Genomic DNA, 12,733 nt, shown 5'->3' on the forward strand with positions numbered 1-12,733 from the left:
GATCGCTTAAATTTTGGATATTTTTTTTTGTTATATCAGAATCAAACGGGTGCGCGTTTTTGCCGAGTGTTCAAATATATATATTTACCTGTCGACGCGGGTACAGTTTTACTCGAGGTATTTTGCGGTTCCATGCTTGTTTTTGGGAATTCGTAGGCGCTACGATGAGTACTTCATAATTTTGTCCGAAGCTAAAATGTTTAGTTTTTGTGTGTTAGTGATATACTGGACGCTTCAAACTACATTTCAAGGAATACGCGGTGAGGGTATAGAGGATGAATTTTTTTTTCACGGTAAGTTAGTTATGACCTAAAAAATCACTGCGGGGACGAGAAGTTGGGTGCGAAAAGGAATAACATTTTGCGCTCGTTTTGTTTTTGTGTTCGTTCTACCGGAAATAAGTACAAAATGAGGAATAACATTTAAAAAAAAAAAAAAAAAAAAAAAACAACAACAACAACCCAGTTGTTGGCACAATTACTCGTGTGGTTTTTCCAACGCTGCGTTTTATTACATATTATACGACAACATTTTATTCGAAGTCATGCAAACTGGGAAATGATTTTACTGTATTTTTATATTTATCTCTGGCGCGCCATTGTTATTATTATTACGTGCAGAGTGTACGTATACATCGATGTAAATACTTACCTTTATTGAACAAATTGCAAAAGAGTAACGTTTCACCTTGAATTTTTTTATACAGCTGGCGATAAAAATAAAAGCACCTTCAAAGTCCAATTTATCGTTACGCGCGTTTCGTAGCTGCTTTTGTTATTTTTTTTTGTTTTTATCGAGGTTCAAGATAACGTATAACACATATCTGTTTGTTCGTCTGTTGAATGTTTAAAATAGAGAATCTCAGAAAGACGGAATAAATAATTACTTACCCAGTAGCATAGGAATACAAAAAGTATCATGTTGCATTATTTTATTTTCAAATTATAACGATTTCTATACATGCATGATATGGGGGTTGCCGATAAAGTAGAAAAACGATAAAAAACAACGACCGACCGATCCATTAGCCAATAAAAAAAAAGTATATATATATGCAATGTAAAAAAGTGCTCAAAGAAATAGACGCATCAGCTGGAGAAGTTCAAAAAAACCAAGCGGACGATGGCGCGTGACGGCAAATGAAATATTCCCGGGCGTGCATTCCATGCCCCCCCGCCCCTCCTCTCCTTCTCACTGTCGCCCTCTCCAACAGTCCAACCTGCGGCAAGAAACTCGTGCTCGCGCGCGCGGTGGTCTCGTAAAGCACGCAGTCGCCGAACCGAAGCAGACCGAAGTCGCTCGTTGCGCGCTGCAAATGGTGGACGGCCTGTCATCGCCACCGAGGTTTCGCTAACATCAGGCAGGTATACGCGGGCAAAGCCTCGACCTCGTTTCTCTGTCTCCTCTCTCCCTCCTGTGGTACTTTATCCTTATACCTGCAACTTTTCAAACACCCACCTCCTCCTCGTTGTCACATCACAGTCACGAGTTACCCTAAAAACTGCGGTGCGTGTGTCAAAATGTATTCAAGCTTGTGAATTTGGTGAAAGCAGTTCGAGTTGTACGTATATAATAACGTATAAAAAGTTACGTAAAAAATTTGCAACTAGGCCAAGTGCGCAGTCGAGAGAGGGAGAGCCTCGTTCTCTTATCGCTCCAAAATAAGATCGTCCTATCTAACAGGTGGGGAGTGGAGAACATTGTGCCTAGACGTATAGCTAGGATTTCACGTACAAAGTGCCCTTCCCATGCGGGTGGTTCAGAAAAGGGGGTTGGCGCGGGTCGACATTGACACATGCACGCACGCATAAGGAAGCGCGTGTGAGTGTGTCTGCTGCTCCTTTTATGTAGGGCAATAACCTATATATTTTTTGCCTTAGCGAGTGTCTTCCCTATAGGTTGATCTTTCATTTCCTCCTCGCTCCACCCGTAACTCATCTTATTTCACTTGCCCTGACTCATATTTCGTCACACCTATATAAAGAACACGGATTGTGTAACACTTTTTCTCTTTCGCGCTCTCCCCGCCTTGCTATATACGCACAGTTCAGGTATTTTCGATGTGCATACCTATATAATAGACTTTATACACCTATAAACACAAGTATTTCGTTTTCGGAGCACGCTACGTAATTGCTGGTGCTGCGGATGCGATATTACTTATATACACCTGTTAAACATTTCGGTCTTGCTCTCGGTCGCGCTCTTTTCTTTCCTCTCCCTTATCCCGTCGTTTTGGCCGCGTGCATCCTATACCCTTGCTTCTAACATGTAGATGTATAGGTACTTCTATTATATGCATTAGACTCGAGAAACATCGGGGAGCGCGTGCACCTTCACCCTCGTCGAAAGACGCGGGAACGGCACTAAAGAGACCGCGTGACATTGACATTTCTTTAGTTAGGGCTCAAATCGGCACCGGAATCTCCATATATATATATAAATCGGCTACGTTATTTCTGCGCTCTTTTCCAGTTCGCACTAGCCAATGCTTTGCTTTGCTGCCGTCTGCTGGTCCCCTCTCAAAATATACCGGCAAATCGTCGTGAGACACGTCACAGCTGCTGCCTCCGCTATTCTTATTTTGTATGCTCAATTGATTTATTTTTTCCTGTTTAGAAATGATAAGAGATTAACTCTCTGAATTTCCTCTGTGTGCTTTCGCGCGCAATCCTCAAGGTTGTGTATGTATACGATAAAATACTGCATACCTGTATACAGCGTTTGTTTTTTTTTATCCTCCTGTCCCCGTCGTGACTTGTTGCGTTGGTGCATTTTTTAAATGATGACCCGGTTGACGCACAACATATGTTTATTTTAAAAACTTACCTCTGTTACACAACTTTGCATAATACTGCGAAAAAAGCCCGGAAGAAATTGGTTTGATTGACAATTTAATTTTTTTTTGTTTATTTTAGTATCATCATATGTAAAATGTGGTGTTTAAAGGTCGTTATTTACATTTGATATTTTTTTCGACTAAATGGCTTTTCAAACAACTTGGTAGATTACCAACATTCTCAAAGTCTGGGCGATTAAAATGACATGAAGTAATGAGTATTGTCTACCTCTGATAAGACTGACTCACTGAAATTTTATTTAAATATATCCAGAGCGTTCAAAAGATTATTTTTCAAACAGACGTCACTGATTCAAGCGTTTCTCAAATATTAATCTACTCCAAGAGGCATAATTTAAAAAAATTTTTTATACACTCAGATTTGAGTCAAAGCGGTCAACGTTTTTTTTCTTTTTTGTCGACAGGTTAAAATGTATAAGGCACGAGTAATATTTAATTCCCTCACCCCATTGACCCCTAGGGTCTGTGGGGCAAAAAAATTCGCATCGTGGCTGGTGAAAAGTGACCCCATATGTAGAAGCAGTCGAGCATTAGTTTCTGATCGCTCTGTAAGATACAAGAGCACAGCTGCTGCTGAACCTTTCCTCAATGGAAGTACCAGCTCTTATGTTGAAGACATGTACAATGCATGGCTCAAAGATCCGAATAGTGTCCATATCGTACGTATTTAGAAAAATTGATTTTTTTTTTTTTTTCCAACTGCAAGTAGAATAAATTTCTTAATGACCTTTTAGTCGTGGGACTCCTTTTTCCGTAGCAGCACAGCTGGAGCTTCACCTGGATCAGCTTACCAGGCACCACCACATGCCCCAAGTCACAATCAAATCCCTCTTGGGGCTCTAATGCCTTTAGGAGGTGCAGCAGTTGGTCAGGCTCCAGTGAATGAGAAAATAATCGATGACCATCTTGCGGTACAAGCTATCATTCGCTCTTATCAGGTAAGAAATTACTGGAAAGCCTTGATAACAAAGGCAGTTGTATTATGAATTACAATTCCATGACCATTGGTGAGTGCCTTACGTGCTTACATTTGAATTCAAATAGGGTCAATACACACACCTTGTGACTTGTTAATAAATCTAAAATCCCAGCCGTTGTCAGCCAGACAACAATAATCAATTAGCAATTATAATTTAACAAATGCCAGACAATTTTCCAGCCTTTTATCGCAGAGCTAAAATCAAATATTAACAATAACTCAGTACCACTCTCAGCACCTCCCACTAAATTTTAGTTTGTTGATATTTAAAAGTATTTTTTCTTTTAGCAATTGATGTAATAAAATTGTAGTCAATATCTGTTGTTAGATGTTTATTCCATTATAACTTTTTTTTAATTGTCAAGGTGACAGATTTTACACTGTTATACTGTTAATTGATCATTTAAAAAGCACGTTGATAAATATATTGCTTTTTTTAAACCTAAGTTTAAGTGCTTATTGACTCTATACTTTTTGCCATAAATAAAACAGCATGAGTTTAATAATTACGCAATGTTCATGTGTTTTACCAAATCGGGAACTTCATAACTTGATGTTTTTGCATGAAATTATAAAAATTAGATATAAATATGTCCTCATAGTTCATTTATTGAAGAATCATGTGATTTTCATGTTACTTGAAAAAAAAAAAATCAAGTTGACAGAGCATACATATTATGTCATAAATTTCATAAGATTTGTCATTGCACTCACTTATTTTTTTATTTATTAGATTAAATAATGAAGTCGTTGCAAAAAATAAGTTGAAAAAACTCAAAAATAAATTTAAAAAGCATTGTAGAGAATTTATAGTTCTCGTTGGGTTGAGAAGAATAAAAATTGTATTGATTTGTGGAAATTTTGCTTGTGGGGGACATCATTTTTCGTTTGGCACATAGGCTCGAGGTCACTTAGTCGCCGATTTGGATCCATTGGGTATCATGCGAACCGACTTGGTACACACACATTACGCGGCTCGCAAGGGGTCTCCGGAACAAGTTCTGCGCCAATATATGCTTGGTAAGGCTTCGATCGTGTTTGTCATTTCTCTCATACAGAGCCATCAAAATCGGTGATCAATTTAAAAATTATCCAGAGCAGTAAAGGTGTGCAGACGTTATTCAAACACTACGACTAATCATGTCTCGCTCCATCATCTACTTGCATACTTGTCGGCATCATTACTTCAGTCATAAGTAGTGCGATTTAACTGTTTTTCATGCCTAATTTTCTGAATGTGCTTATCAAAATAACTCTTTCACACCTTCACTCGCACTATTTTTGAGATTTACACAGACTCTTTTACTGACTTGGATAAAAATGTTGTTTACTTTCAATGTTGTAATTGCTTTGTACATACAGAAATCATTCTTATTTATACAAGATAGCTGATACTGAAAATTTTCTTAGTAGTAGTTAAATAGTTATTTTTACAAAATTGCAAATAGAAAAAAATTAATCTAGCTAATTTTATTAAGTATTTTATTTATGTAAATTACATCACTTATACTTTATTATTTAAGAACATGGTTTTGGATTGATAATTTTTTTTTTTTTTTTTTTTTTCCTCCAAAAAACGTACAACTTTATTTTTAACGAAAATTAAAATAAGCATGAAGGTAAGACACGTATTTTCAATAATTTTTAAGGTGCTTCTTCGCTTTTCTTCCTCTGTTACTATTTAACATCCAGCTTAGCATGATTTTACGATTGTTTCGTAATTAACAGCGTTTATTTTTACCTTTTTTATTTACTCTGCCTTGTCGTTTTTATTTATTTGTTTTGTACGTATCATGGGAGGTGTTAGGTGGTCAAATGTAACTGACAATTATTTCAACAAAAATAATTAAATCGAATAAGATGAAGAATATGAAGAATATACTTACTTTATGAAGAATATACATCGAAAAATTTTGTTAGCCAACACTTTACTTAGTCGAGTCCACTCTGAAATGTAAGTAGTGTGATGATACAATTTACAAATACAACATATTGTTAGTTAAAGCATAATAGTTTGGCTGAACAAAATAGCTTAAATTTTAAGTAAGTTCTATCGAGACTTGGAGGAACTGTGAGACCCAAACAATGTTTATGGCCGATGAAAAAAAAAAAAAAAAAAAAAAAAAAAAACGGTCTTTAAATTAACAGATACGTGGTCATCATATTGCTAAATTGGACCCACTGGGCATCAACAGCGCTGATCTCGATGACAGGCATCCACAAGAGTTACTCTATAATTATTACTCATTTGGTAAGATTTAAAATAGAGCATAAGTACACTCTTTCATATTTAAAAAAAATTAAAATTGACCGATCCAACTAAAAATCATATACTATTTTCATGCATTGGATTAAGGGAGTAGAAATTAATATTCTGCTCTAGCAAATCAACAAGTTGATTTTCACTCCTTTCGTTATTTTAAAATAATCATGCACAAATCACATATTGCATTGTACATGAATGTATGCCAGGCTAGGATTATGCATTAAAATTGTCCGTAAAAATAATAACGAATTTGAACTAACGAAAGGAGTCACATGCCTTGTTAATACCTAATATTTAGATGCACTTAATATTATAGGATATTCAGCACTTGTTCGTTATTTTTTTTTCGCAATTAAGTTAATTATTTTTCATGTTTGGTAATTTTATCCACTAATGAATTCTAAAATCAACATTAACTTTTAATTTATTACCATGACTCATTCAACAGTTTACTTAGAGATTCGCGCTGATTTTTGAATTTCCGTCCAAGTGGCAAAAAATTTCTTTTTTCAAGTTTAATTTTCACAGGAAAAAGTCCTCGTACAACTTATGCCCAAGACCTTCGAAATCGAGTTGCTGCCCTTACCCAAAGTACGTAGTATCTAAATTTCAAGTTTTAAAGGTCTGAAATCCCTAAGGTGGCTTTTTCTCAAGACTGGTATTGCTATAATATTTTTTGACACGTTCAATCACATTATTAATGACTTTTGTCGAAAACAAACGCGGGTTTTATTTTTGACAAAATTTTATTAATAAAAACTTTGATTTTAAAGAATATTAACGCTCATCAGTCTACTTCACGTGCTGTACTGCTGTTTGATGCTTCATATATTTTATCCAATGGAAAAGTAAATTTGACTTTGTCAACTATAATTCTTCTTTCAAGCCATATGTACAGGTGTTTGGGTACAATCTTCTCTCCTCTTTTAGCACTTCGATAAGAAGATATGATTTTCGTAAGACTTGGTGTTTATAACGTAGATTTAATGAAGTTGTTTGTTTGAGTAATTACTTGCGTTTTACCTAAAATACAAAGGGAAAGGAATTACTTTTTTTTTTTTTTTTTTTTTTTTCATTAGATCACTGCACTCACGATTGAGTAATTTTTTGACTAACTTTAATTTATTTTTATTTGTTGTACTAACCTGCTTGAAATGTTTATTTTTTACGTAATATTAAAAAAAAAAAAAAAAAAAAAAAAAAATTGATTTGAAAGGTGTTGTTATGACACGCATTAGTATGGTTTTATTTATGCAAGCGATTTATGTGCTATTTTTAGTTTTGTATGCCATGCTTCTTTGTACTTTTATTTAAATTAAATTCTAAATATCTATGTACAGACTTTTCATTAACAAATTAGTGTATGAAAAATCTGAAAAAAAAAAAAAATCACTAAAACTTGAAATAAATTTAAATCATTAATTTAGTAATAAATTAATCCTGCATCATTAAAAATCATTTCACCAATGACTTTCATTGACAGATCATTTTCAGTATCAGTAAAAAAAAAAAAAAAAAGAAAAAAAGAAATACTAACTATATAATAGACACGAATACAACGATGACGAATTTTCGTTGAATTTTGCTTCGAAAGCAACGAGTAAAACGATTGTTTTTCGCGTTAAATCAAAACAGAGGAAACGGACATGGATCGCGTGTTCAAATTGCCATCGACAACCTTTATCGGCGGCCAGGAAAAGTCCCTGCCACTGCGGGAAATCCTGTCGAGACTGGAGAACACCTACTGTCGTCACATTGGCGTCGAGTTCATGTTCATCAATTCGCTGGAGCAGTGCAACTGGATACGCCAAAAGATGGAGACGCCAGGAATAATGGAAGTAACCAACGATGAGAAGCGATTGATCCTGGCCCGACTGTCGCGCGCCACCATGTTCGAGGCGTTCCTGGCGCGCAAGTGGTCGTCCGAAAAGAGATTCGGTCTGGAGGGAGGCGAAATCCTCATTCCCGCGATGAAGCAGATTATTGACAAATCGACCGAGTTGGGCGTTGAATCCATCGTCATGGGAATGCCGCACAGAGGACGTCTTAACGTTTTGGCCAACGTCTGTCGTAAACCATTGAATCAGATATTCACTCAGTTCGCCGCTCTCGAGGCCGCAGATGATGTGAGACCCTTCGTTTGTTGCTTGTAACTTATGGTGATTTCAGAAGATTGTAATTTTCTGTTTTCTTTTGACAGGGATCCGGTGACGTCAAGTACCATCTTGGTACATACATCGAGCGTTTGAACCGCGTAACAAACAAAAACATACGTTTGGCGGTCGTAGCGAATCCGTCGCACTTGGAAGCTGCAGATCCCGTTGTGCAAGGCAAAACCCGTGCAGAGCAATTCTATCGCGGAGACGGGGAAGGCAAAAAAGTAATGAAAATGCATCAAATTGAACATCAAATCAAATCAGGTGATTTCATAATTGCAAAATTTTTAGGTCATGTCTATGCTTCTGCACGGTGATGCCGCTTTCTGTGGCCAAGGCGTCGTTTTCGAGACCATGCACTTGTCTGACTTGCCGGACTATACGACTCACGGGACCATCCACATCGTCGTTAACAATCAGATCGGTTTTACGACAGATCCCAGGCATTCCAGATCATCGCCGTACTGCACTGGTAAATTATCCTTGTAATCATTTATTTCAGTTGTGCAAAGTGATTTAACATAAATCAAATTATTAATTTTATTACCCTACTGTAGACGTTGCTCGAGTTGTCAACGCTCCCATCTTCCACGTTAACGCAGACGACCCAGAAGCTGTGATGCACGTTTGCAAGGTCGCCGCTGAATGGCGTGCCACTTTCCACAAAGACGTTGTTATCGACCTTGTGTCGTACAGAAGAAACGGCCACAACGAAATTGACGAGCCAATGTTTACGCAGCCTCTTATGTACCGCAAAATCAAGGAGACTCCACCAGCCCTGGAATTGTATTCCAAAAAGCTTGTGGAAGAGGGCGTCGTTACTCAAGATGAAGTTAAGGTATGAATGTTTTTTTTTTTTTTTAATGAAAAAAAAAAAACTTAATATCATCCAATGTCAAATATTTAGGCTGTCAATGAAAAGTATGAGAAAATCTGTGAAGAGGCTTACAACCAAGCGAAAAAAGAAACTCACATCAAGTACAAGGACTGGCTTGACTCTCCGTGGTCTGGATTCTTCGAGGGTAAAGATCCGCTCAAGTCTTCACCTACTGGCATCAAGGAGGACACACTTGTTCACATCGGCAAGAAATTCTCGTCTCCTCCTCCGAATGCTGCTGAGTTTGTCATACACAAAGGTATTGAGCGTATCCTCAAGGCTCGTATGGAAATGGTAGAGGCGCGACAGATCGACTGGGCTCTTGGAGAGGCTATGGCCTTCGGTTCGTTACTCAAAGAAGGCATTCACGTAAGGTTGTCTGGTCAGGACGTCGAGAGAGGAACATTTTCCCACAGACATCACGTTCTACACCATCAAAATGTCGATAAGGCGACATACAGGCCTTTGTGCTATCTCTATCCAGATCAAGCTCCTTACACAGTGTGTAACAGCTCTTTGTCCGAGTACGGTGTGCTTGGATTTGAATTGGGTTATTCAATGACGAATCCAAACGCATTGGTCATGTGGGAAGCACAGTTTGGAGATTTCAACAATACGGCTCAGTGCATAATCGACCAGTTTGTTAGCAGTGGTCAAGCCAAGTGGGTGCGGCAGTCTGGTATTGTTATGTTGCAACCTCACGGTCTCGAGGGTATGGGTCCTGAGCATTCTAGCGCTCGTCTCGAGAGGTTTTTACAGATGTCAGCAGACGATCCAGACTACTTCCCACCCGAGAGCGAAGAATTCGCCGTACGGCAGCTTCACGACATCAACTGGATCGTTGCTAACTGCAGCACACCTGCCAACCTTTTCCACATACTGCGCCGACAAATCGCGTTACCCTTCCGCAAACCTCTCATTTTGATGACCCCCAAATCACTTTTACGCCATCCTGAGGCTCGCTCAAGTTTCGACTTGATGTTGGAAGGCACTGAGTTCCAAAGGATCATCCCAGATGATGGTGTCGCGGCTAGCAACCCCGACAACGTCAAGAGAGTCCTGTTCTGCTCGGGAAAAGTGTACTACGACTTGAAGAAAGCACGTGCGGAAAGAAAATTAGAGGACAGTGTTGCCATCACGAGGGTGGAACAGGTACGTTATACTAGTCCAAAAAACCATAACATTTTCTACAATTATCTTTTTTTACAGATCTCTCCCTTCCCTTACGATCTTCTCAAGAAAGAGGTAGCAAAATATCCCAATGCAGAATTAATTTGGGCACAGGAAGAACATAAAAATCAGGGATCGTGGACGTACATTCAACCGAGATTCCAAACAGCTCTCAACGGAACGAAACCCATTTCGTAAGTACAATAACAGAATTACTACTTTTATTTATTTAAGAATACTTATTGCATTTTTTAAAACCCAAAACAAAGAGATTGAATTCTTAATAAAGTTATGTCAGTATAATACGTAAAAAGTTTAGTGTAGAGGGCAACTTATCTGTACTTTTTAAATATTGTCCCAACAAAGAGAGAAGATAGTGACAAATTTAGGAACGATATTGTAGTTGATATCCTATTTTACACATTTTAAACGTGGGTATGCTTGCACTCGTTGCTAAAAAATTCTTATCAACTTAAAAAACGTAGAAACTTGATGTTTTTTTTTTGTTTTTTTTTTTTTCTTGCACCATCTGTATGGCCCTAATTTTTTTCTGTTAAAGTAAATGTATATCCATTAGTTTGTGTGTAAGCTTAAAACCTTGTGTTTTGTAAAATTATCATTCATGGCACTTTTTCGTTTGAATAACGTTGAATGAATTATTTTGAGTAAAAAATTTGGGCCGGTTTACAGTCTGGCAAGTACGAGTGCAAGCGATAACGGTGAGGGGTGGTTGAGCTGGTTTTCTTCATCCAAACCAACACAAACGAGTACTACATCCGAATCAGATTCGAAAGAACCATCAAAACCAAATACGAGAACAATTAGGTAAATTTATTACTTTAAGAATTGGCGAATCATCCAACTTGTGCCGTAGCTGTAGATTATAGTGAAAAAACATTGCAAGAGCTGACATTGAGGGACAACAAATTGTTTTGTGTACTTGCAGGTATGTTGGCCGTCCTACTGCGGCATCACCAGCTACCGGCAGCAAAATGCAGCATCTCAAAGAGTTGAAACAGTTACTGGACGACTCTTTTACTCTTTAATTTAACCTAGACTCATATTGAACGAAATTTATTTATTTTTGTTCTCAACATTAATGTTGGTACACTCTTCGGCGCGCTATAAATGTTAAAAAAAAAATTTTCTGTCATCTTTCTTCCTTGTTTAAATAATTCTCAAAGCGTCTTACTATTAGAATGAAAATCTAACGTGAAACTCGAAAATCTAAAAAATGTCTTTGACGCAACGTTAACCAAATTCTTGGTAAGTCTTATTACTTTAAGTTTTGTAACTATGTAAGTATAGTTATTAGTTTATTGGTTGTATTTGTGAAATCTCTACATGTGTCTGTGTTTAAACGCGTTCGAATTTCGCGTTGGTTTCATTAGCAAAGTAAATATAATTTTTTTTTTCTGTTCAAATGTCTATAAAAGCAATTTCGTGACATGTAATAAAATCACTTACTAAAGTATTATTTTAAACGTAAAAAAAACCAAGTTCGTAAGATGATTGCGCTTGATCGCGCACACGATTCCGATACACTTGAAGAGATAATTAACTATAAATAGGAAAAAAAAGAATATAAATAAATAATAGGACCGCCGGTCGTCTGGATTTTTTATGGTTGATGTGTTTTGTAAAAAATCGAGCGATCGGCCAAATCGATGAGTGCTATGTGTAACAGCGGCATTGTGCCTAAAAATGGTGGCTCACTTGTATAATAATGTGACAGATTGATGAGGAGATGATATATATATTTGCAGTATACGATTTAATATTTATTTACTTTGAAAAAAACGCTACGTCATATTGGACACTGCACAGACGGCAAAGACGCAGTATTTCGCTCACGAGTTCCTTATATACACGCGTAAGGTATTTTCGTTAGCAAGTCTAATCGATTATTTAAGTAAGACAATTTTTTCCTATGAAACTGATGAAAAACCTAAAATCATGAAAAAAAAAAAAAAAAAAAAATGTAAATTTGAATAGAGATGAAAAAAAATATTACGTACGTTTGAAACGATGGCGCTATGACCGTATCGTTTGTCATTTCTGGTGGAAACTAGATGTGATTTAACGAAAAAAGTCGCACTTATTTTGAAAGTTTAATGAAAAAACTTGGTGATACTTAAATAGAGAAAGAAAGATTTTATTGTTCAATATGTATAACACGATGAAGATGACGACGATTTAATGATTTGAGGCACGGCTTTTGTCTGGCGAACCGTGTGCAATACTTACTTAAGCATACTTGGTGTCACAAAAAAAAAAAAAAAAAAAAAAAAAAAAAATCCTCTGGTAAACTTTTAAGCTCTATCAATGAATTATTGTTTTATCCAGTAAGAAATATGGAAAAAATTACACTGCACTTGATTGTAGAAAATTTCAGTATGCAATTAAACTAATTCTTCCACCAGAC

The 12,733-nt window shown here is 36.8% G+C and overlaps 1 protein-coding gene across 6 annotated transcripts; it reads left to right on the forward strand.

Annotated features, from left to right (window-relative positions):
* The first annotated feature begins 1,252 nt into the window (after positions 1-1,252).
* Nc73EF (oxoglutarate dehydrogenase Nc73EF) lies at positions 1,253-12,732 on the forward strand. Of its 6 annotated transcripts, none has more exons than XM_014354953.2 (13): positions 1,253-1,360; positions 3,265-3,519; positions 3,595-3,798; positions 5,988-6,090; positions 6,634-6,696; positions 7,741-8,231; positions 8,306-8,485; positions 8,553-8,733; positions 8,819-9,099; positions 9,169-10,290; positions 10,348-10,502; positions 10,999-11,133; positions 11,255-12,732. In XM_014354953.2, exons 2-13 carry the CDS (start codon positions 3,271-3,273, stop codon positions 11,352-11,354), a joined length of 3,264 nt encoding a protein of 1,087 aa, XP_014210439.2. In that variant the 5' UTR covers positions 1,253-1,360; positions 3,265-3,270; the 3' UTR covers positions 11,355-12,732. The 6 variants fall into 6 exon arrangements, with proteins under 6 accessions (XP_014210439.2, XP_014210438.2, XP_023245263.2 ...); XM_014354952.2 differs by having other exon boundaries at positions 1,258-1,364; XM_023389495.2 differs by lacking the exons at positions 5,988-6,090; positions 6,634-6,696 and adding an exon at positions 4,739-4,859 and having other exon boundaries at positions 1,258-1,364.
* Position 12,733: the final 1 nt, after the last annotated feature.

This window comes from Copidosoma floridanum, unplaced genomic scaffold (assembly GCF_036245765.1).
Source record: "Copidosoma floridanum isolate Cflo_tuat_1 unplaced genomic scaffold, Cflo_Japanese_pri ptg000013l, whole genome shotgun sequence".
In the NCBI taxonomy this organism is placed as follows: Eukaryota; Metazoa; Arthropoda; class Insecta; order Hymenoptera; family Encyrtidae; genus Copidosoma; species Copidosoma floridanum.

Coding starts and splice junctions, on each gene's coding strand:
- Nc73EF (XM_014354953.2), top strand. CDS start 3,271: ATGTATAAGGCACGAGTAATATTTAATTCCCTCACCCCATTGACCCCT. Junction 6,091..6,633: donor CTATAATTATTACTCATTTG/GTAAGATTTAAA, acceptor TAATTTTCACAG/GAAAAAGTCCTCGTACAACT. Junction 10,503..10,998: donor AACGGAACGAAACCCATTTC/GTAAGTACAATA, acceptor GCCGGTTTACAG/TCTGGCAAGTACGAGTGCAA.